General features: G+C 40.5%; 1 protein-coding gene across 6 annotated transcripts in view; it reads left to right on the forward strand.

Annotated features, from left to right (window-relative positions):
• The window catches only part of CALD1 (caldesmon 1), a 197,256-nt gene that overhangs the window by 158,313 nt on the left and 13,062 nt on the right, over positions 1-25,881 (forward strand). For 3 of the 6 annotated variants that reach the window (XM_011941232.1, XM_011941233.1, XM_011941231.1), the window contains 5 exons: positions 7,764-7,909; positions 13,814-14,075; positions 16,917-17,057; positions 25,073-25,116; positions 25,213-25,294. In XM_011941232.1, the coding sequence (XP_011796622.1) occupies positions 7,764-7,909; positions 13,814-14,075; positions 16,917-17,057; positions 25,073-25,116; positions 25,213-25,294 (675 nt within the window). Of the gene's footprint in view, positions 1-8; positions 292-1,922; positions 2,001-7,763; positions 7,910-13,813; positions 14,076-16,916; positions 17,058-25,072; positions 25,117-25,212; positions 25,295-25,881 lie in introns of all 6 variants that reach the window. The other 3 variants (XM_011941228.1, XM_011941229.1, XM_011941230.1) reach the window with 3 other exon arrangements.

The raw sequence follows: 25,881 nt of genomic DNA on the forward strand, positions 1-25,881 counted from the left end.
GAGGAGAGGCAGAGGATAAAAGAGGAAGAGAAGAGGGCAGCAGAGGAGAGGCAGAGGATAAAAGAGGAAGAGAAAAGGGCAGCAGAGGAGAGGCAAAGGGCCAGGGCAGAGGAGGAAGAGAAGGCTAAGATAGAAGAGCAGAAACGTAACAAGCAGCTAGAAGAGAAAAAACGTGCCATGCAAGAGATAAAGATAAAAGGGGAAAAGGTAGAACAGAAAATAGAAGGGAAATGGGTAAATGAAAAGAAAGCGCAAGAAGATAAACTTCAGACAGCTGTCCTAAAGAAACAGGTACAGTAAACATTTTGCACCAAATGTGTGATGCCTGTGACTTGTGAGAAATGTAATGCACATCTGATTTGGGACTGAGGCCACATGCATATAAGCTCACATGCTTGATCATTTGGCAAGCTGTTCATTTTCTCAGGCCATAGCAATACACAAGCATGCGGCAATTGATTGATGGCTGAATATTCAATCAACCAACTTTACTGGGACAGCCAGTAAATTTGGCTGTCCAGAAGACAGAGAGAAATTGATTGCTCTGTGCTTGATTGTTATGAATACCAAAAAAAAAATGAATTAATCCAAAGATGATAAATGTGGTGGTGGTGTGTTGGCTTCTGATTCTGCACCTGCATCTAAAGTCATTCTTTTAATTATCTTTCCTCTATCCATAGGTCTGCATGAGGCAAGAGGCCCTTAACTCCTTACCTCACTCATGGGTTTGATGTTGAATTAAAAAAATGATAAGAGCTGGGGTGGGAAATAGACATGAAGAATAATGGTCAGACATTTCATCTTAAGAAGGCAAAAACAGGCTGGGCGCGGTGGCTCACGCCTGTAATCCCAGCATTTTGGGAGGCCGAGGTGGGCGGATCACGAGGTCAGGAGATCAAGACCATCTTGGCCAACATGGTGCAACCCTGTCTCTACTAAAAATACAAAATTAGCTGGGTGTGGTGGCATGTGCCTGTAATCCCAGCTACTCAGGAGGCTGAGGCAGGAGAATCACTTGAAACCGGGAGGCAGAGGTTGCAGTGAGCCAAGATTGTGCCACTGCACCCCAGCCTGGGCAACAGGGCGAGACTCCATCTCAACAACAAAAACAACAAAAAAAAAAAAAAAGAAAGAAAGAAAGAAAAAAGAAGGCAAAAACAAACCCCTGGAAATTAACTGGTAATAAAGAGGGGAAAGGAACTGGTTGGAACCTTTCCTTTAAAAAAAGTCAAAACCCTGATTTGCCAACATGTAGACCTCAGCTTAATGTAGACTTGCAGAAAGCCATTAATTTAGGGTATTTTCAATTTATAATTGACTGGTAATTAAGAGCATACATGCTTCTTTATTATCTGGGTGACACAAATTCATGTGGCCTGAGGAAGGGTGGAAATAGTAGGGGGAAAATGTTTGTAAGCTTTGAGAAAGATTTTTTTCTGTCTGCAAGGCTGCATTAAAGCGCTGTACCTAATCACCACCACCACACCACCACCACTCCTAAAAAAAGAAAAAAAGAGATGCTTTCACATTCACCTTTCCAGAGCAAATTCTCTGTCACTAAGCCTGCATTGCATTGAAGGTGTCTTTAACTCCTGCTTCTGTACAAGAGGCTAATGAACAAAGCTATAATTGAGATCATGAGCAAAGTGCACCAAACCACACACGAGGTTTGTAAACACACGAGGAGTGCCACATCATGCTAGATTTCAGTAAGCGCAATGGCAGGCACACGAGAAGATGCTGGGGTGGGAAGAAAATAGCCCACCTTGCTGTTTAGAACCACCGTGCTGTGAACGCTGAGACGGCAGAAGAGAAGCCATCCCATGCAGCACGTGCAAAGCGATCTGAGCACCCTGTCACTCTTGTAAACTAGAAAGGGCTTCTTTTACTTGTGTGACCTTACCATTCTCGAAAATAAAAAGGGAGAAGAGAAGGGAGCTAAAGTGCAAGCTAAAAGAGAAAAGCTCCAAGAAGACAAGCCTACCTTCAAAAAAGAAGAGGTAAATATGATTGAGAAGTAATGATTGTAAAGCAACAGAAAAAGCAGTCAGTGTTCCAAGATATCTCAGGTCTGATGATCTCAAAATTGTAACCCCATATCCAGTGTATTTCAAGCCATGACTCACAATCCATTGAATAGTAAGATCAGCTTAGAGTGTCTCAAAATTAATTAAATGTATTAGTCAGCATTTTTTAAAAAATGAAACGGATAGAAAGCATCACAGGGCACTGTAGGTAGTAAGTATTGCATTGTCATGTAAATTGTCTTTTTTTCTGTGGGACACCATCAAAAAGACTTGAAAAACACTGCTGGAATCAATTTATCCTGCTTTCTATTCTTCTGAATGCTAATTTTTTTTTCCTTGAGCCATTCTACTTTCATTTCAATCATGAAATATTTCCAACTGGCCTTGATTAATGCTTTAACTTTTCAAAGGAAAAACACCCATACACATCTCAGTAGAAAATTTGATGAACTGAAGATGATATTTGATTTTCAAAAAAAAAGTTTGGCCAAATGTTCTGCATTGCATTTCTGAGGCACACACAGGAGCGGGTGCCAGGGTGTTTGACTGTAGGTAAGTGAACAAGGAGCTCTACAGATAGAATGGCACAGGGTTTGACAGTAGTCAGAACACCACATCAGAACATCTGATTGCATTTCAACTTTGGTGCTGTGTTTGCCCCAAATAATCTTAAAAATTGTGACTATATCGAATAAGTTCACAAAACTTACTAGAATGTGGTGAAACTGAATTATTAGAAGTAGGAAGACCCGAAGTTCTTCGCCAAGAGACCGGGGAGGTGATTTGTAGCCAATAAGCTCCAACCCACATGGACTGTTGCTACATTTCTCTGCCTATCACGGCATCTATTAAGAAAGCTAAAAATCTTAAACAGGCCGGGCGCGGTGGCTCAAGCCTGTAATCCCAGCTACTTGGGAGGCTGAGGCGGGTGGATCACGAGGTCAGGAGATCGAGACCATCCTGGTTAACACGGTGAAACCCCGTCTCTACTAAAAATACAAAAAACTAGCCGGGCGAGGTGGTGGGCGCCTGTAGTCCCAGCTACTCGGAGGCTGAGGCGGGAGAATGGCGTGAACCCAGGAGGCAGAGCTTGCAGTGAGCTGAGATCCGGCCACTGCAGTCCAGCCTGGGCCACAAAGCAAGACTCCGTCTCAAAAAAAAAAAAAAAAATCTTAAACAGAAATCCATGTTTAGAAAACAGGTGACCAGATTAAATAGGGGGTGGATTATTTTCTTAAATATGTTTTGTCAATTTCACGTGAAAAATGAAAACCCCTAATTCATGTTACATGTTACATTTCGGGAGGCTGAGGCAGGAGAATGGTGTAAACCCGGGAGGTGGAGCTTGCATGAGCTGAGATCCGGCCACTGCAGTCCAGCCTGGGCCACAAAGCAAGACTCCGTCTCAAAAAAAAAAAAAAAAAAAAAGATGTATGTTCCTCTGTTTCTAACAGAAGTTGCAGTGGTTTGGAAGTGAAAATTGAATATGAGCACAGGCCATATAAAGGAAGGAGAAAGTGTAAATGCTAATAACAGGAAAACTGCATTTAGCTCTCATGAGGCAGTCAAGGAAATCATTCATTGAACATGTTGGGAAACACTTTTCATTTGGTGACCAAATGCCTACAAATTCATTTACAAAAAAGAAAAATGAAAGTTACCTCAGAACTAAACTCAGAAATATGTCCCACATGGGTTCTTGTAGTGTTTCTTGGTGAATGTCTTTATAGAAAGAAGTGGGCATGAAATGATGACTCAGTAATTAAACACATGGGGGAAGGGAGGCTGTAGAAAACACTGAAGTCTATATTTAAAATTTCATTCAGTTCACTAACATGGGATTTGTTTTTTCTGACCAAAGCTTTCTGTACCTATGTAGAGTGTCTGAGAACTAGAAGGGCCCATCAGTTGCCACTCGGATGATCCTTTTGTCTCTTTTCAGATAAGGCCCCAGTTCAACAGCATCCTTGGTGTCAATCAGATATTCCCAGGAATGACTGAGCCCTGCCCTTTTCCCCCGTTGCCCCTCAGCACATTCCAGCCAGTTCCAAAACATTTGGCCTGTTTTTGACACAAGGCCAGATAAGCTACTCAAACTGGTTAAAAAAAAAGAAAAAGAAAGAAAACAAATCCAATCTATGTTCCTTTTTTAACATTGTGTACATAACCTGCTGGTCCAAAGACTAGGTTTTCCCTTTCCAGCTAGTCGTGTTGTTCCTTTATGTAGACAGCTTTAAATCATGTTTACATGATTCAGCCATTTTAAACAACCTCTTCCTGTTTTTTTTTTCCTTTTTGTTCAAAGAAAGAAAGAAAGCAACTAACTAAAACCTTTCTTTTCAAGGATTTATGCAGCATAGGATAGGGCAATCACAAGTAAACACAAACATCACGTGAGCCTTCTTAGAGAAAACATTTCCAGAGATCACTCCAATGTCTTAAAAAACACACAAAATAAAACCTTTCTCCACTGCAGTTTAACTGTGGCAATGAGTTGCAGACGATCACCGACATTGAAACTTAATTTAGCTTTTTTTCTCTCCTCACCAATTATAAAAAGTCTCTTTTTAGTTCTTCACGCAGGAGCTATTTTATTTCTTTTCTGGCTTCTAACAGGAAAACAGTTTCTAGCAGAGCTGCTCCTGAGGTATTGAAAGTGATGTTTATGTCATGCGGATCAACCCTTCCCAAACATTAGTGCGCCTGCAAATCACCTGGGAGAATTAATTCCATGAGAATGCAGAATCTGATTCCATGAGGTCCATGTTGTCCGTGAACCAAACTTTCAGTAGTGAGGAGTCTAGAAGACGTCCATGTTATAGACATTGAACCCAGGAAAGGATTTGGGGCTTCTGAAGCTAACAAAAGCACGTTACACCCAGCCTGAGGAAACAGTAGCTACACCCAGCTATTGTTGCTATTCTGGAACCAAATAATGCAAAATATGCTCGAGACACATCTCAGTCCTTGCTCACTTGACTTTCTGAGTGTCTCTCTGGCACAGGGGCCTGTCACTTGAGTTCCCATCCCCCACCTCATCCCCATGTGTTATTCCACTGGATATCCCAAGTATCTAGATTTCCAAAACTCAAATGATCACATTTGGCCAGAGCCTTTCTTTTGAGTATGCTAATGTTATCTGTGTATGAAGCACACAAACTCTTTCAGGATACGCGGCTACCTATTAATCCTTCAGCACAAATGTTCTCCATGGTAACATTCTGACCTATAAGATCTAATGCCTTTCCCGGGGGGCTCAGAGTCCCACGAGTTTGGGTTAAATCTGCCATAACATCTAAAAAAAAAAGTAAAGGCTCTATGAAATTATTTATGCATTTCCCAGAAAGAGAAAATAATTTTCAGTTGAACTCAAATCGTCATTATTACATTGACAAGGTTTCTAAGGTTTTCCATAAAGAATATAAGCCTGCCATCCACTGTAGCCTTTGCCAATAAAGGCAGAGCTTGAAAAACAGGGAATTTTTTTTCTGTTAGACATATATCATCTTACAAATCTACTTTAAACACTTTTGGGACCAGTAAATCAGATATAATACATTTGGGGAGAATGGAAATTTTTCTGACTGCAACATAGGAGAAACGAGTTAAAAGGGAATGTCTCCATGCGTAGTGCTCCACAGACTGTGAGCTCCTGCTCAGAATCTGTTTCATGGTTATCCCTAAAATGGGTTTCCCTCACATTTGGAGCCACAGATAATTCTTAACCAGAACATAAACTCCAGTGTCTGGGTTTTGGGGCTGAGTCTAACAATGGTAGGCCAAAATGAGAATATATTTTGTTTCCTCCTTCCTGTCCAATGAATACTGATGTATTCTTGGGCAAGGACAGCCATCAGGGAGTCACAATGAAGGTGTCATTCAAGCCATGAGCTTGCTCCTTTTTTCTGTAGCCTCTCATGACCCATGAGGAGCCAAGAGGGAAATGACAGGATGAAAAATTCAGAAGGAATCCTCTGGTCCAACCACATTTTTTCACGTTCGTGGTACCAGCATCCCAGAGCAGTCAGGTGATTTGTCCAAGTAACACAACTACTTTGTTGTCAGCACTGGAGCCAAAAGTCAGGTTTCTTGATTTATAGACAAAGCTCTTGGAGAGAATGGCAAAGTACAGCCCCCATTTTCAGTGTGTCCGAGGGACATCCTAGGTATATACCCCATGGTGAAAGATTGAAGTCTTAACTAACTAGGACAGCATAGTAGTGAATCCCTAGTAATTAATCAGATAATACCCAAAGAAGACAAATGACTTAAAACTTATCAATAAAGAGCAAAAAACTGTGCTCTGCTTTGTAAAACACGCACTTTAGGCCAAGTGTGGTGGCTCACACCTGTAATCCCAGCACTTTGGGAGGCCGAGGCGGGTCGATCACTTGAGGTCAGGAATTTGAGACCAGCCTGGCCAACATGGTGAAACCCGTTCTCTACTAAAAGGTACAAAAATTAGCTGGGTGTGGTGTTGCACGCCTGTAATCCCAGCTACTCATGATGTGAGGCAGGAGAATCCCTTGAACCCGGGAGGCGGAGGTTGCAGCCAGCCGAGATTGCACCACTGCACTCCAGCCTGGGCAACAGAGCAAGACTCTTGTATCTAACAAAAAAAAAAATGCACTTTAGGAGTAAATCTTCACAGGGTATCTGAAGAATAGGTGAGAAGAGGTGAGTGATCAGGTCAGGATAGAACCTCCTAGGCCACAGCACCTAAAGACCTGAGTTCTTATGGCCTACCCTTCCTCTGTGGGTTCCTTTAGAATGCTCGTGCTTTGTAACTGTCTTGAAAAGAACCATTGTGAATGCACCTCACCTGTTTTCACACACATCTTTTAAGAATGGATGATATAAGTGAAGTAATTTGAATTCCTTTACCCCTCCCCCAAAAAAGCTATGTAAATTCATTTTACTTTTAAATAATCTGTCTCATTTACTGTAAGAAACACAAAACCCACAAAATAATGAAAGCTGACACCTGCCCTCCATATATCATCTTCCTGTGTCTCCCACCACAACCACAAAACTACTTCCAGAGAACTAAATTTTTATTGACAATGGAAATCAAGGTAAACCCTGGAATTTTTCCTATTCCATTCTAACTTTAATGGTTTAGATGACTACAGACATGTTCTCACAGACCCCACATATCTTTGGATCCTCCTGCTAAAGATAGGGTTAGTAAGTGTCCCGTCCTTGGGACATAATTTACTCAGTTGATTAACATACTGGTCTTTGCCAGAACTGGCCTGGCAGATCTAGCTAAACTGGAAGGTTTCCTTTTCTTCCTTTCACATGTGTGTCTTTCTCACAGATTCTCTCTCCATCCAGGAAGAAACCTGTCTAAGCAATGTGGTCATTCTTCCATCAAAGCCACCCTAATAATTGCTCTTCCCAGTGGGAACTGCAAACACCTACTTTTACATGAAGTTCCTACAACGTTATGGTTTCCAAACAATAGTACTACCACTGCTCTTGAAAATAAAAATCCCAGTGAGATCAGGGATGATCTTACCTTCTTAAAATTGTGGTAAAGGTGTTTGTTCACAGGCTAAAGGACCATAGCTCATTTTCTAAGAATTTCACCTGATTCCAACTCTACCACATCTGAGTGGTTTCTTTCTGAGTTTTCTGCCTTCCTAACAATTTTGGGTCTTATTTGATGACACCAACGAAAACCTAATAAGATTTTTCTTGTTCTGTTTCTTCCTGATATGTACTGTTGGTTAGATCAAAGATGAAAAGATTAAAAAGGACAAAGAACCCAAAGAAGAAGTTAAGAGCTTCATGGATCGAAAGAAGGGATTTACAGAAGTTAAGTCGCAGAATGGAGAATTCATGACCCACAAACTTAAACATACTGAGAATACTTTCAGGTAAGAAGTAGCAACTAGTTAATAGTAACTGTGTTCACATGCAAAAAAAATTTAAAAATGTCAGTCTTCCCATCCTGTGCTTCCAGACAGAAACGTGCTAAGGGGGCAGCATGCTTTTGTTGTGAGGTCATTAGCCATTGTCTTAGAGATACTCAGTCAGCAGGTCCAGTTCTCATATCACTAACAGAAGACCAGCAGTCACCGCTCAGACAGGGCTTAGTCTGCTTTTCCCATTATTTTGAAAGGCAGATCATGCTTGGCATCCAGGTTTTTGTTCACTGACCTTTTGTGAGATGAGTGTATTAGAAAACACTATGACTGGGATTCATATCATTCAATGAATCTCTATATGGTCTGACCACCTTCCTAAGAGACCTTTCTCAGTACCATTTTCAAGAATGCGTTTTCTAAAGGTTGTAAATAAATACTGCGTAAGACTAAGATTGTTTTGTGGTGAAATACTTGGGAAACATTGAATTAAGCTAAATTCATCAGATTTCTTTACCACATGACTTTGAGAGCCCTTCATGCTCATTTGCATTGGAAGTCTCTAAGAGGGAGTGAGAGGGTGTGGACAGACTGCTCTATTTTATACAGTTTGGAAAAACTCTCTTGTATAGCTTGAGCTTTCCCCTCAACATAACCCCCTACCCTATCAAATTGAAAATCTGGGCAACTGATTATCAGACAGATGAGACCAGTATATTCAGGTAAATCCTCATTTCTCAATACAGTCGAATCCTGAGAGCTCTCTACCAGTTTTGTAGAAGAACTTGAAGTGCAGACACTGGGCTGGCTACGTGATTCCTGTGCTCCTTCCCCACAAAACACTCCCTCCAACCACTGGGGCCGAATTCCAACCTCTGTTACATCACTGGTTGCTGTGCCAGATGTGCTGGAGAAGAGTCTTGGGTTCCTGCAATGTGGATTTCCCTGGGCTTGTTCCTTGGCTGCAGCCATGCCTAGAGACCCTGTTTTTCTGAACACTTCAAATAAGAAAGTCATCAGGCAGGTATGAGGGAGAAATTTGACATGCTCCTCACACCAAAGCCTTTGTAATATTCAAAAGCAGGCGGAGCTATTAGTGATGGACATTTCAATCTCATCCAAGAGGCTAAGGTGGATAAATACAGTTGCCCCAAAACAATTTTTCTATACATAAATTTGAGCAGAAACCTACCCATGTTTATCCAAAGGAGAACCTAAAGCACACAGAAGAAAAGGTGTACGTAAAAGATCTAAATAAAATGATGAAGGTGTAAGAAAGGTAGAATCTACAGATATTACTTGGGATTGCCAAGAGAATAGATGTGAAAATTAAGTTTATTGAACATCCATAGAAAATCTACAAAGCAAGTTGATTCAGGTTAAGTTGAGTCTAAAACTTGCTGAAGTGCCTGTAGTTTAATGTTATAATGCCCTAGAATAGTGTTAGGTACATGAAAAGTATTCAATGAATATTACCTAATATTATAATTTTTTAATTAATAGTTTAAAATATGTCTTGTAAGCATAAGGTTCTTTTAAGGTGTAAGTTTTTTGTTAAAAGAAATAACATTGAAAAAAATCTGTCAGTAGAAAAAAGTCTGTTTAACAATTAGCATACTTGCCAACAAGCTTCAGTCAAAGCTCAAATTAATAATTAACATGCCTATTGTGTAGAAATCCAAAAAGCTGGGTAATTTGAAGGGAGGAATAGTCACAAGGGATGGTGACAAGTTAAGTGCTAAGAACCCTTACATGTGACTCTGACCTTAATTTTTCTATTTTGGACAGGAAAAAAAATACCTAGGAACAAGCTGCTACCATATTATTTATTTTTGTTTAGCCACCACCGTGTGTGAGTTTTAGTTTCAATTAGAAATTCATGCTGATTGAAGCAGAGAAGTACAGTTTTGCTCCATATACATAGAAAATGAGGAGAGAGGAAGAGAGTATCAGCCTCTATTTAGATAAGTTTAGTACGTACCAGCTTAACTGAAAACAAGCTGTGTTCTTAATGGTCAAAAGCCTAATACTCATCTTGACTTACACCTAAAGAAGCCAAGGATGGCGCGGGAGAAAGAACTTTATGGAAGAGATTTCCACCTTAAGTGGCACCCTAATGCTGAGGTCGTGCACATAGGCAGAGGTGGTGTGAACAAAACTTTTGCTCTTGTTTTGAGCATAGCTGCTTATGTTTGATTTAATTACTGTTCCCTCTGATATTTGCGTTTTCTTGTAACTCACTTGTTTTCTCTAAAACATGACATAAAAATCTCAATTCAATGAGCAGGATATAGCAATGCAAATTATTAGCAAGGGTTTTATAGAAAGTGCAAAATGAAGGGTTTTTTGATTTTTTATTTTCGAAGGTGGGAATTAAAAGGTTTTTTCCCGATTATAGAAAAAAAAATACTCATTCTAAAAACGCTCAGAAAATAGAAGAATAAAAATAAGCACTCACCACCCAAAGATAACCACCAGTAACACTTTTTCCAGATATTTATCTATGTGTATACTATTCAAGATAAACGCACACACGTATGTATATTTATATGTAGTGTATACGTGTGAGTATACTTATAATTTGACATTGATTCTTGCACTGTGCATAAGAATGTATCATAGCTTGCTTTCTATGCCAATAAATATAAGCCTATAATTAATGATACTAGATTCCACTGGATGGATGTATTATTACTTATTCAGCCAGTCCTTAATGACGGACATATTGATTGTCCAAAATGAAGACTGAGCGACACCTAGTGGAATCCATAGATGTTTCCATAGGCATGTGTTTTGCCGGTTCAGTTCCTGTACAGTAATATGATGAACACAAAGAGAGAGCAAACTCATTTTTGAAAGGAAAGACCCTAAATTGACTGAGAGAGAAGTCACAGGCCTGTGAACCTAGAAGACCCTGAAAGAGCCTTTGACGACAAGGTTTTGAGGGACCCTTTAACCTTGTTTGAGTTCAAAATAAAAGTTACTTGTAACTGACAAGAGCCTAGACCAATAGTTCTAAATTTTTTAACCTAAGCCCTTAGTAAGAAATAAATTTTACATAATGACCCAGTCCACTCCTGTATATGTTTTCATAACTGAAACAAGTGTGTCAAGAAACGGTAGTTTCTTTTGCTCTATGCAGTGTACTCCGATATTTTCTATTTCTTTTTTTTTAAATGTTGATTACAAACTACTAAATTGACTTTCTGGTCTGCAGCTTGAAAATTATTATTCTGGAGGACACAGTATATTCAGAACTACTTCAGTGTTTAAAAAGCATGATATATAATATACATATATATTATAAAATCAATATTGCACAGTGTATTTCTTGAGACCATTTCTTGTTTTATTCTTTCTCTTGTTCCACAGCTAGAAATACTGTGCCATTCTTTAAATGTAGTACGTGATATTAGGGTGTGGTAATTCTTTTGTTTCTTAGACAAAAATGTCAGGAATAGGATATCTACGTTCACATCTAGTTAAGAATGACCTTACTACTTGCTAATAAGTATTTAAATGGCAAAGCTGTATCTCTGCCTCTTAAAGACTACTTATAACAAGGGCCTTCAAGCCTAAATTAAGCCACTAAATTCTGCTTAGTGACGCCCCAGGCAAATCCAACTTAGGTGAATTCCGTGTTAGTGAAAATGCTGTATTCCACCGAAGTCCTACTTTGAGTATCAACATGTTTTAAAATTATCAGTGTTCTAACTGTATCATATAGCAAATTTATTAAAGAAACTCAGGGGTCACAGTAGGTGCTAATGATATGTCTCCATCCTTTTACAGATGTGTAAAATACTAAAAATGACAGTTCTGAAATAAAATTTTACCATAAGGACTCTTGGGATAGCATTCTGTCTTAAGTCTTAACATGTTCCCAGTTCTGCAATGAAGTCCCTGTGTATCCTCCTTAATCACAAAATAAAATTCAACATAATTTCAATTTTAATTCTTATTTATATAAAAATGTACCCATTTTCTTTCTGTTTTATAAGCTGTTCTGTCTGGTGAAACATTGCTTCTGCTCAGGCATGGAAGGTAGCTAGACCTAGACTGTAGAAACTCTAGAGACAGGGCTTGGAAAGGTTCCTCTGAGACTGTATCCTGAAGGTTTGAGGTGAGAGGTGGAGAGATAGGCTAACATGTTCTATTTCAGTTTATTCATTGTTTCATAACAAAACATATTTAATTTCAGGTATAATTCTAGTGACAAGAAGAGTACAACTAATAGATAAGCATTAGAATCTGATCATGGCTCAACTGCTTTCTAGCTACCAAAAGTTTGAGTATATTATTCTCTCTCTTACCTGTGATTTCCTTGTTTGTAAGATGGGGATAAGAAACCTAACCTGACATCTTCCCAGTTATTGTGACTGTTAAATGAAGTAGTGGATATGAAAAGGGTTTAGAAAGCGTAAAGAATGACATGTAAGTAATAACCACGTCATACCAAGCTAATTTCATAATTTTAAGTCTGTATAAGGAGTATTCCAGTTGTGTTGGGGTCAAAGAGCACAGAAAACACACAAATTGAAGCCATAGGTTAATGCCGTCATGAAGGACTTTCCTGGAGCAGCTCTGTAAGAATAGACATAAATCACTGTGTTTAGCTCTTAATCAAGAGGCAATGGGTAATTTCATCTGCCAGAGATCAGCTGCTAGAGTCAAGCTCAAGACAAAGTTGTGGATAGATGGATTTACTTCAATGCCTCTGCTTAGTTCAGCCACTTTTTCCCATTTGCAGTGCCTGAACCTTTGTGTCTTCCCTCCTGATCCATTACTCCAGGCAGACCCAAGTTAACCAGTAACTTACGGGAAAGGACTAGTAAGGCCACTAGGAGACTTTTGAACTCATTCACAAGTAACGTTTTGCACTACATGCCTTCCTTTCTAATAACAACTAATATTTATACTGTAGATGATATATAAATCATAGTATAGCAGTATGATAGCTATCATATTGATATAATACATAACCCCATGCAACTCGCAGAGGTAAATAGAATAAATAGTATTTGCCCCATTTTTCCATGTTGTAGCATGTATCTTTTTTTAAAACTGTGGTAAAAACAAACATAACCTAAAATTTACCATCTTAAGCATTTTTAAATGTACAGTTAAGTAGTGTGAGGCATACAGATCTCCAAAACTCTTTTCATCTTGCAAGACTGAAAGACGACACCCACTAAACAACAACTCTATTTCCTACCACCACCCACGCTCTGCCTCTGGTAACTACAGTTCTATTTCTGTCTCTATGAATTTGACTACTTTAGATACCTCATATATGTGGAATCACACGGTATTTGTATGATTTCTGTGACTGACTTATTTCACTTACCATAGTATCTTCAAGATTTATCCATGTCATAACAGGTAACAAGATCTCCTTCCTTTTTAAGTCTGAATAATGTTCCATGGAATGGCTGGCCCACCTTTTATTTATCCACTCCTGCCATGATGGACACTTGGGTTGCATCAATCTCTTGGTCCTTGTAAATAGTGCTGCTATGAACACGGGTGTACAAGTATCTCTTCAAGACCCTGCTTTCCATTCTTCTAGATGTGTATCAGAAGTGGGATTGCTGGATCACGTGGTAGTTCTCTTGTTGATATTTTGAGGAACCTCCATACTGTTTCCATAGCAGCTGCACAACTTTACAATCCCATTTTGCAGTGCATATTTGTCCCATTTTACAGCTGAGGAAACCAAGCGCAAGTGGCAGAGCAGAGGCTCCCATTCAGACTCTGTGATTCCAGGCAGACACCTTCCCCAGCCTACCCCTTGGGCTAATGAGAGGCACTGGGGATTTGGTCTGGGATGCAAAAGCCGCAGACCGACCTCCCCTTCCTCCAGGGAGACTACAGGCAAAAGCATGTAAACCCCTTTCCATTTCCCCCAAACTACAGCCGCCCTGGAGGGAGGGCCAGCGTGGACACCAAGGAGGCTGAAGGCGCCCCCCAGGTGGAAGCCGGCAAAAGGCTGGAGGAGCTTCGTCGTCGTCGCGGGGAGACGGAGAGCGAAGAGTTTGAGAAGCTCAAACAGAAGCAGCAGGAGGCGGCTTTGGAGCTAGAGGAACTCAAGAAAAAGAGGGAAGAGAGAAGGAAGGTCCTGGAGGAGGAAGAGCAGAAGAGGAAGCAGGAGGAAGCCGATCGAAAACTCAGAGAGGAGGTAAGGCGGGCGCTAGCCCCCTGAGAACGCTGCACGAGAAAATTCCGGGGTGCCGTGCGGCTGCTCTTTTGAGCATGGGCTCTCAAAAATATTTTTTAAGAATAATAAATTTAACATGTGCTAGTTACGGTTCTAAAACTTGTAGACATATTAATTTGTCCACTGCTTCTAAGAACTCGCTGAGGTGGGTACTTATCCCCATTTTACAGATGAGAAAACTGAGGCACAGAGAGGTTTGTTTTTGTTTTTTGTTTGTTTGTTTTTGTAATTTTCCCGAGGTCTCCCTTGTGTTAACCCATTACCCTTTACTGCCTCTCAAAAGGGAAAAGTTAGAAAGCTGAGAAGGATGAAAAGTCTGCAAATTAGTTACCAGAATGAAGTTATGGGATACTTCTTTTCTTTTTTTCTTTTTTTTTTTTTTTGGAGACGGAGTCTAGCTCTGTCGCCCAGGCTGGAGTGCAGTGGCGCGATCTCAGCTCACTGCAAGCTCCGCCTCCCGGGTTTACGCCATTCTCCTGCCTCAGCCTCCCGAGTAGCTGGGACTACAGGCGCCGCCATCTCGCCCGGCTAGTTTTTTGTATTTTTTTGTAGAGACGGGGTTTCACCGTGTTAGCCAGGATGGTCTCGGCCTCCCAAAGTGCTGGGATTACAGGGGATACTTCTTTTCTAATAGTTGTAGAGTTTTTATAGAGAAGATTTTTTTAAATCTTTTTTTTGTTTTTTTTAATGAGCAAGTAAGTACATTAGAATGTAAACAGGCAGGGACAGTATCTGCATTGTTCATTACTGTGTATCCAGGACCCCATACTGTGCCTGACATGCAGGAGGAACCCCATCATTATAAACAGATGAATTTGTTTCATCTTTTAAGACAGAGCTAAAAACGGCAGATAAAGTTACAAGGAGGAACATTTTGGCTCAGCATATGAAATAATGTTTAACCAACTACAACTTACAGTACTACAGTTTACAAAGTACATTCTTTTCTTTCATCCTGAGGTACGTTGTTCTCATTTTATGGGCAAAGAAACCAAGAATCAAATAGTTTGAGTGACTTATTTGAAGATTTTTGACTAATGGTAGAATCAGTATGGAGACCTTGCTTTTCCAACTCAGAGCCTAGAGCTTTTGAAATAGCGATCTTCCATCATTCAAAATATGAAAGAAAAGAAAAAACTTTCAATGGCATTTTGACATGGATCCTATGCAAAATTTTCCGGAACTGTATGGAAAATTTGGATACATTATTTTGAGGTCTCTTTTAACTCCACCTTTCAATGAGCCAATTACCTTTGGTTGGGAAGTAATCAGGATGATAGAGTTTTGGAGTTAAACACACCCAGGCTTCTTCTTTTTTTTTAGACGGAGTCTGGCTCTGTCACCCAGGCTGGAGTACAGTGGTGCAATCTCGGAACACACCCAGTCTTCTATCCTAACTCTGCCACTAACAAGCTGGGGCCTTGGGAAATCTGGACTACTCTGTGTCTTTTCCTTATCTGTGAAATAATATCTACTTTGCAGGATTCTTCTGATAATTATTAATAGATCATTGTGCTCCCAGTGCCTAGCACATTCTAGGCACTCAAAAATTGGTAGATATCATTATTGCCATCATTGTTATTATGATGATTATTCAGAGGAGGAGAGTATCAGGAAAGGCTGAAGGGAAATCGTGAAGTCTTAGAACTGGATTGGGCCTAGGAGATTATTTGGGCTAAACTACGAAACACAGGATCCTTCTACGGCATCCTTTAACAGAAGAACATCTAGTTGCTGCTTGAGAACATGCAGTGATAATGATCTCACAGTTTAAGAACTACCAAAGACTGCATAAATCTCTCAGAAAATCAAGTTGTACAACTTGATCAGAGCCCTGAATTGTTTGCCTGATAGAGAAGACAGAATATTCTAGACTAGGAATGAAGACACAGAGGGGTTAATGAGACAGTCTGTAAACATTTATGATTGCACCACTATGGTGGTGTCTATAGTATTTCAGGTTTACATCTAAAATTACATATTCACCTGAAGTGGGGAGCAACCATAAAATCACCTCTTGAACCACCTGGCAAATACAGTACCACAGATTTAGATAGCTTTTCACATAAGTTATTAATTTGTCTTCACAACTCTCCTAGGATGTAGGTAGAAGGAATATTTATATTCCTTTTACATATACAGAAGTGTGAGGTCATTGTTAATGACCCACAGGATGGTGGTGATTATATGTCACCCTGTGGGAAATCACCATAATGAGTGTTAGTCTAAGCCAGGGGTGTCCGCTCTTTGGCTTCCCTGGGTCACACTGGAAGAAGAATTGCCTTGGGCGACACATAAAATACACTAATACTAATGATTGCTGATGAGCTGAAAAATCAAAACAAAACAAAAAACAAAGATGTCTCATAATGTTTTAAGAAAGTTTATGAATTCGTTGGGCCACATTCAAAGCCATCCTGGGCATCATGTGGCCCCTGGGCTGTGGCTTGGACAAGCTTGGTCTAAGCATTTTACATATGCTTTCTCACTGAGTCCTCACAAAAGCCCTATAAAATGAGTACTATTGTTATCCCTGTATTACAGATGAAGAAACTGAGCCACAGAGCAGATAAATAACATAGCCAAGGTCAGGCCGTTGGAAAGTAGCACCACCAGAATGCAAATAAAGGCAGCTGGACTCCAGCTCTCAGGCTAAACCTCTGGTGACCACCTAGAAGGGGAGTGTCCAGCCTGCGGCCTGAGTCTGCTGCCTCTCCTGACTGTGCTCTCTCTCCTACAGCACTCTTCCCTTTGGCTGTGAAGCTGGTACTGATGCCTCGTTATTTGTTCTTTCTCTCTTAGGAAGAGAAGAGGAGGCTAAAGGAAGAAATTGAAAGGCGAAGAGCAGAAGCTGCTGAGAAACGCCAGAAGATGCCAGAAGATGGCTTGTCAGATGACAAGAAACCATTCAAGTGTTTCACTCCTAAAGGTTCATCTCTCAAGGTATTTTTTTTTCCCCAGAAAACCTCTATTAGAATATGATAGAAACTGGATTTTAGCCCCTTGTTTAGTTATTGATTATTCAGGGCCTTTGCTTCATTTATCTTTTTGCTATCCTTCCATGTTAATCTGTTCAGGCTGCTATAACAAAATACTTTAGACTGGGGCCAGGTGCAGTGGCTCATGCCTGTAATCCTAGCACTTTGGGGGGCCAATGTGGGCAGATCACCTGAGGTCAGGAGTTCGAGACCAGCCTGGCCAACATGGTGAAACCCCACCTCTACCAAAAAATTCAAAAATTAGCCGGACGTGATGGCACGCACCTATAATAATCCCAGTTACTTGGGAGGCTTAGGCAGGAGAATCACTTGAACCCAGGAGGCGGAGGTTGCAGTGAGCCGAGATCATACCACTGCACTCCAGCCTGGGTAACAGAGCAAGACTCTGTCTCAAAATTTATCACTCACAGTTCTGGAGGCTGGGAAGTCAAAGATCAAGGTGCCAGCAGATGTGGTGTCTAGTGAGGGCCTATTCCTCAAAGACGGCACCTTCTCCTTGTGTCTTCACATGGTGGAAGAAGGGGAGAAAACAGGCTCCCTTAGGCCTCTTTTATAAGGGCACTAGTCCCATTCACAGGGGCCCCACCCTCATTACCTAGTTACCAACCAAAGGTCTTGCCTCTTGGTACCAACACATCAAGGATTCAGTTTCAACATATAAATGTTGGACCATAGCACCTCCTTTCAGATGTTTCACAGCTTCTCTTTGTTTACAACATATGGAAAGGAGAGACAGTAGTGAAATTTTTAATCTGTTATTTATTAGATGCTTTGGCATACATTAAAATGACATTCGGTGATTATCTCTGAATTTCACTGATCCACATTCTCCATGTGCCTCATGCCTTTGAGCAACTGAGAATAGAAACATTTAAAATTTATAAAATGGGAAAGTACATTTTAAAAGTTTAAGCTGCTTTTCTTGCTAGCTGTTCATTTTTTCTTTGTCATGATTAAAAGCCAGCTGGAAATGGTACAGGTGCAAATTTTAAAGCAATTATTATGGGAGGAGGTGAAATGTGACTTGGAGAGGGTCCTTTTCCAGGATGGCTTTGGTCCTATGACAGCCTTCATGGAGCACAGCTCCTATTTGATGTAAAACAGAGTGCTGCCAAGACAACAGAGAAGGAGCAGGAATCAGCTGAGTCAGGTAGATGATAGAATAGTTGAGACGTGGGGAAAACACAGTGGACTCAAGAAAGTGGCATCCTTGATTTATAATCAGTCCACCATTATTGCCAGTGGCGGTTTCTTTGAGGATTAACATCATTGAGCATCTAGCGCAGTGCTTTATATCATATTGAAGATACTTAATAAACATTTGTTAAATGATGAATAAATGAATGAATCTTCAGAGATTGGAACCTTTAACATTTCATTTTCCATCAACCTAGCTAGGTTATAAAGCATCAACAATGGGCAAAGCCATGACAGAATTATACCCAGGTCTGGCCAGGCACAGTGGCTCACACCTGTGATCCCAGCACTTTGGGAGGCTGAGGCAGGTGGATCACCTGAGGTCAGGATTTCTAGACCATCCTGGCCAACCTAGTGAAACCCCATCTCTACTAAAAACACAAAAATTAGCTATGCATGGTGGTGCACACCTGTAATCCCAGCTGTTTGGGAGGCTGAGGCAGGAGAACCACTTGAACTTGGGAGGCAGAGGTTACAGTGAGCCGAGATAGTGCCACTGCACTCCAGTCTGTGCAAAAGAATGAGACCCTGTCTCTAAAAAAAGAAGAAAAGGAATCATAGCGAGGTCTGGATGGTTAATTATGTACATATGTATAAGGTTGTATCAGGTGGCACACCAAAATGACCAAAAGCTGCTTACATTTTACAGTTGTTACTTGTTTCACAGGAAAATCAGAACTTTTTAATCCCCAAATAGCTTCACTTAGTCTTTTTTTTTTTTTTTGAGATGGAGTCTCACCCTGTAGCCCAGGCTGGAGTGCAGTGGCACGATCTTGGCTTACTGCAACTTTCGCCTCCCAGGTTCAAGCAATTCTTCTGTCTCAACCTCTCGAGTAGCTGGGAATACAGGCGCACGCCACCATGTCCGGCTAATTTTTGTATTTTTAGTAGAGACGGGGGTTTCACCATATTGGCCAGGCTGGTCTCGAACTCCTGACCTCATGATCCGCCCACCTTGGCCTCCCAAAGTGCTTGGATTACAGGTGTGAGCCACCACACCTGGCTCATTTAGTCTTTATGATGGTCTGGGTCCCAGTCATATTTCTGATACCTCCCAAATAAATTATTTGTACTCAAACCCTTGTCTGAAGTTCTGCTTCAGGGAAAATTGAAAGTAAGCCACAGAGGGATTATACATTTAATATCTGATTATTTATGAAATACTTAATGCATGCTATGTCCCATGAGGGAAAGAACAAAGCAAGGTGGCTGCCCTGATGGCACTAATGACTGCCTCAAAGAAACGATTCAATAATTACTAAGGTGACAAAATGCTGATATCAGAGCAGAGCAAAACGAGTAGAGAAAGGCCTTCTGGAGTAGGCAAGCTTTATTTATAAACACTGAAATTTGAATTTTATGTAATTTAATTGTGATTTTCTAATGTCATGAAATATTCTTCTTCTTTTGATTTTTTTTAACCATTTAACAATGTGAAAACCATTCTCAAGGCCAGGTGCGGTGGCTCACACCTGTAATCCCAGCATGTTGGGAGGCCAACGCAGGTGTATCACCTGAGGTCAGGAGTTTGAAACCAGCCTGGTCAACATGGAGAAACCCCATCTCTACTAAAAATACAAAATTAGCTAGGCGAAGTGGCAGATGCCTATAATCCCAGCTACTCAGGAGGCTGAGACAGGAGAATCATTTGAATCTGGGAGGCAGAGGTTGCAATGACCAAGATCGCACCACTGCACTCCAGTCTGGGCAACAGAGCGAGCCTCCATCTCAACAACAACAACAAAACCATTTCAAGTTGGGGGCTGTGTGGGAAACACAAGCTGCACTTGGCCCATGGACAAATGGGCCATGGCTTGCAGATCCCCGGCTCTAGAAAACAAAACCTCCCTGGGCTCAGGCTATCTCTGTACAGCTCTCAGAGTTCAGCCCATTCCCAGTCTAGGTCTTCTGTTCCTGACTCAACAGTAGTCAAAGAAAACCATGCTCTCGACTGGGCAAGGTGACTCATGCCTGTAATCCCAGCACTTTGGAAGGTCAAGGCAGGTGGATCACCTGAGGTCAGGAGTTCGAGACCAGCCTGACCAACATGGAGAAACCCCATCTCTACTAAAAATACAAAATTAGCTGGGCGCAGTGGCGCATGCCTGTAATCCCAGCTACTTGAGAGACTGAGGCAGAAGACCTGCTTGAACCTGGGAGGCAGAGGTTGCAGTGAGCTGAGATCATGCCATTGTACTCCAGTGTGGGCAACAAACACAAAACTCCATCTCCAAAACCAAAAAAGAAGGAAGAAAAAGAAAACCATGCTGTCTCTTTCTACCTTCTTTAAAATCCCGCTCAAGCCTTCCTTGAACAGTCTTGGTGACATGAAGAAAATAGTAGTCATCTAGACTTCTAAATTCTACTGTGGTTTTTTTTTTCAGGAGAAACTATAACCCACCCTTCCCGCCTCTTTAATTATTTCCTCTCTACCAAATTTCTCAACTTACTTATTTCTCTGATCTTTCCCTCAACCAAATGCTGACTTCCCATTTCATCTAGTGCCCCCAGGAAGCCATTTATCTACTCCCTCTGGTGGAGAGGCATTTGTCTGCAGTTGATTAAAGTAGATGTATAAAAAAGGTCTAGAATATTTTAAATTTCTACATAAGAGAGACACATATTTGGGGCAGACAGTCTATGCTTCCCTCCATGTATGTGCCTTGAAGAACCTGCTGTGACTCTGATTTTCAAGCTCAATTTCATATTCTACAACTTAATTGGGATAGCTATTAATGCCCTTGGCCCTGCAGCTTTTATAAATGGTTACAAGTTAGCATTGTAGAATACCAATGGGAGGAAAAATATTTGCTATTTGACATCAAAATACTGTCAACTAGTATTTTTTTTTTAAATATCTCATGATTTCTATTCCTTGTTTGGGAAAGTCTGTAGCTGGTTTTTCATCATTAAATTATGTTAGCAGTGAGTGATTTTCATATGTAGTAAAGAATAGATTTTAAGTAAATTCAATTCAAAGATTTTTTTATTTCTATTGCCTTCATTGGTTGGGGGCAGGGTATGGAGTAATGAGAGCACCAATTTTCTAAAACAAATAGTGTGCTTTTATTCGAGTTTTATCGAGACAATACTGCCACCTCTTGGTCTTCAGAAGAACCAATTTCCCTCATTAAACTCCTTAAACAGAACATTTAATATACAAATTCAGTACAAATTGTTAAATTACATAGAGCCACTAAGTTAGGATATTTTCTAACAGGAGTGCATCAGTAAACCGACAGTGCATCCTGACAAAATGTGTGGAATGCGATGATGAAGTCAAGCTATGTTAGCTATGATAGAAGCAAAAGGAGGAGTAGGAATCTGAGAACCTCGATGATTTGAATAAATGCCAGGGCTAAGGTTAGAAAGATGATCCCTGAGTCATAAAGATGCTGCAGGTGGGACAAAGAACAATTCTCACTTCCGCTATCCCCTTCTGCGGTGCCTCTGTCCTCCCACCACACTGAATTTTTCTTTATCCTTCAGTCTCACCACGCTGCGTGCCTTACGGCTCTCCAAATCTTTGTACATGTGCTTGCTTTGCCAGAAATGCCCTTTCCTGGCTAAGCCATGCACTTCCTTCCTCACTTGCATAAACTCATTTCTGAAACTGTGTAAACCAGAAACTACTAATCTCAGCTCAAATATCAACACTACTGAAAAGCCTTCTCCAGCTCCCCCAGATAGTTACTTCTCTTATACACACAGCATTTTTTTCTTTAATATTGTACCTACTGTTAATTTTTAAATATTTTATTTTATATACTGTGCTAGTCTTCCCTACTAAATTCTGTGTTCCTTAAAGAATAAGACCTTGTCAGCTGGGCACAGTGGTTCACGCCTGTAATCCCAGCACTTTGGGAGGCCGAGGTGGGCAGATCACAAGGTGAAGAGTTCAAGACCATCCTGGCCAACGTGGTGACCAAAAATTAGCTGGGCGTAGTAGCACGCATCTGTAGTCCCAGCTACTCGAGGCTGAGGCAGAAGAATCACTTGAACCCAGGAGGCGGAGGTTGCAATGAGCCGAGATTCTACCACTGCACTCCAGCCTGGCAACAGAGTGAGACTCTGTCTCAAAAAAAAAAAGAATAAGACCTTGTCTATCTTAGTTTACTCAGGTTGCCATAACAAAATACCATAGACTGGATGGATTAAACAATAGAAATGTATTTCTCACAGTCCTGGAGGCTGGAAGTCCAAGATCAAGGTGCGAGCAGATTTAGTTTCTGATGAGAGCCCTCTTCATGGCTTGCAGATGGCTGCCTTCTTACTGTGTCTTCACATGGTGGAAGGAGAGCGGGTGCACTCTCTAGTGTCTCTTCTTGTAGTGATGATAATCCTGTAGGATCAGAGTTCCACCGCTGTGATCTCATTTAACCTTAATGACTTCCTTAGAGGCCCCATTTCCAAGTACAATCACATCGGGGGTTAGGGCCTCAACACATGCATTTTAGGGGGACACAATTTGATCAATAGCACTATTTTATTTATTAGTATTCAATTTTATATAGAAGGTACTCAATACATAATTTATTGGCTAATTGGCTGACAGGCTGTCAGGAATAAAAATAGGATGGGTGGGTGAATGGATGCATGGATGGATGGATGGATGGATGGACGGACGGGTAATATTTATTAAAAGTGCCAGTGCATTGCATGGTTCTAAACTATTTCACCTTACTCACCTGGGAATTTTTTCTACAGAAATATAATTCTAAGTTTATAATTAAAATCAGAAAAATAAGAGTTACTTTATAGATTTTTTATATATTCCACAAACTCAGCACTACTTATAGTACTTTTTTGCATAAAGGTTTTTAAGTAAGAGTTTGTTTTTGTCTTTGTAGGAAATCATCAGAAAGAATGAAACGCTCTAATATCTATGAAAGTGCTATTCAACTGATATTAGAGAGGAAGCATGTTTTCAAAAGAAAAACTCTGTGATACTTATTAATTGCTCATGAATCCCAGACCAGTCTGAGTCAGAAAGAACCCCTCACATCTTGGAGAATTGTGTGTATCCCCTCAAAATTCATATGTTGAAATCCTAACCTTCAATATGATGGTATTAGGAGGTGGGACTTTTGGAAAACAATTAGGTCATGAGGGTGGAGGCCCCCTTAATGGGATTAGTGCCCTTTTAAGAAGAGACACAGAACCTTACTTGCTCCCTTTCTATTCTGCGCTATATGAGGACACAGCAGGAAAGTGGCCATCTGCAAACCATGAAGAGAGCTCTCAGCAAACCCCAACCATGCTGGCAACCTAATCTTAGACTTCCCAGTCTCCAGAACTGTGAGAAATGCTTGTTGTTTTAAATCATCCAGTCTATGGTAATTTCTCAAATTAACCGAGACTCACTGAGACAAGGGGCCACTCAAACATACTAGCCTAGGGCAACTATAATCTAGTAGATTTCTTGGCTGTCCTGAACAGGGAACAAAATGGAACTTTTCAGCGTGCCTGTGCTTTGGCACATGCAGTCGTAAGCAAAGAAGGTATTTGCTCATGGTATTGATAAGTCATGGGTGGCAGAGGGTATTTCTAGTCTGGAGTTGGCTGTGGCATGGATTCAACAAATACTTGCTTATGGCCACCATCTAAATTTAAGTGATATAGTTTCAGTAAAATATAATGTTTGATTTAGTAGCTTCAGTTGTAGCAAAAGTTCCTAGCTTTTTAAAAAAAAAAAAGAATTCATCAAAGACTACTGAACTGCTGATTTTTTCTATGTCCACCCCTGTTTCTCTGGGCTTATTTCCTAATTTCACACTTGGGCTAAGAGGGGCTTCGTGGGAAGCCTCAGCCATTACAGATGAGCTGCGCCCCATCCTCATTCTACCTGCATCCCATCTTTTACGTTCCACGGCTAATGAAGTTCAACAATAGGCTTGATCATTGACCCTTGTCAAGTTAGGAAATCAGGTTAAGCAATAAGGGACTAGTTCACATTTCCTAGTTATTCAATCCTGTTACATACCAAATACGTAGTTAAAACATTGTGAGAAAATTTTGTTAACTCAAATAGCATGGTATGTCTCTAGTAAATACATCCTAAAGGGTAACAGTGTGTATTTTTGAAAAAATTATTTAAGTTTGTTGTTGTTTTGTTTGTTTGTTTTGAGACAAATGCTCATTCTGTCACCCAGGCTGGAGTGCAGTGGCACAGTCTTGGCTCACTGCAATCTCTCCCTCCCAGGTTCAAGCAATTCTCCCATCGCAGCCTCCCATGTAGATGGGGCTACAGGCACGTGCCACCACATCCAGTTAATTTTTGTATTTTTTAGTAGAGATAGGGTTTCCCCTTGTTGACCAGGCTGATCTTGAACTCCTGACCTCAAGTGTTATTTGCCTGCCTCGACCTCTCAAAGTGCTAGGATTATAGGTGTGAGCCTCAGTGCCCAGCCAATTATGTTAGTCTTAAAATTCAATTATTTTGCTACTGATTTATATGGTTTTAAAGGCATTTTTTATTCCATTTCTGTCTGGTCTTTATTTTGCCTTGAAAACTTGATTTTTTTTTTTTACACATTTTCTCTATCCTGTATCAATCCTACCTTCGTTCCCCCAAATCTCACTACCAGATACCTTATATGTAGTTTTGCTTTCTAGCAGATCTATGCACAGTAACTCAAATACCCTTATATGCTCTTTGGTGTGTTTATTTAACAGGTTCAGGGATGATATTGGCCTGGGCTGAGAAACACTGCTTATAAGCTTGAAATATTAATTGGGTTTATTTTCTTTTGCAATTCCTAGATAGAAGAGCGAGCAGAATTTTTGAATAAGTCTGTGCAGAAAAGGTAAATATGGTTGATGGTTCAGTTGAACTAATCAGCTAGCATATGTATGGGAAGATTCTCTCTCATATTTTTATACGTATGTGTTTACTTTTTTAGCAGTGGTGTCAAATCGACCCATCAAGCAGCAGTAGTCTCCAAGATTGACAGCAGACTGGAGCAGTATACCAGTGCAATTGAGGTGAGAATTGTCCTCAGCGTTATGATCCCGCTGAACAGAAATAGATTCTGACTACATAGAAGATCATAAAAACACTTAGGACAATAATCAAGTCCAATAGCCCTAGGAGTGTTAGAATTTTTTTTTTTTTTTTTTTTTTTTGAGATGGAATCTCACTCTGTTGCCCAGGCTGGAGTGCAGTGGCAAACTCGGCTCACAGCAACCTCCGCCTCCCTGAGTCAAGCAATTCTTCTGCCTCAACCTCCCAAGTAGCTGGGATTACAGGGACCCACCACCACACTTGGCTAATTTTTGTATTTTTAGTAGAGACAGAGTTTAACTCTGTTGGCCAGGCTGGTCTCGAACTCCTGGCCTCAAGTGATCTGCCCGCCTTGGCGTCCCAAAGCCGAATGTGAGCCATCACACCCGGCCACCAATAGTGTTAGAATATTAATGATTTATTACACTTTGAAATTCTAAGTTCTAAGAAATACAGTAATAAAGATAAATTTTAGAAGAGTTTTAAATAAATTACTTTCTACTTTCAGCCTGAATATTGTTTAATGAAAATGGTGTTTTTTTAAACAAATGGGTTTATTGGTATTTAT

The sequence above is a fragment of the Colobus angolensis genome, unplaced genomic scaffold, assembly GCF_000951035.1.
Source record: "Colobus angolensis palliatus isolate OR3802 unplaced genomic scaffold, Cang.pa_1.0 Scaffold2, whole genome shotgun sequence".
Classification (NCBI taxonomy): domain Eukaryota; kingdom Metazoa; phylum Chordata; class Mammalia; order Primates; family Cercopithecidae; genus Colobus; species Colobus angolensis.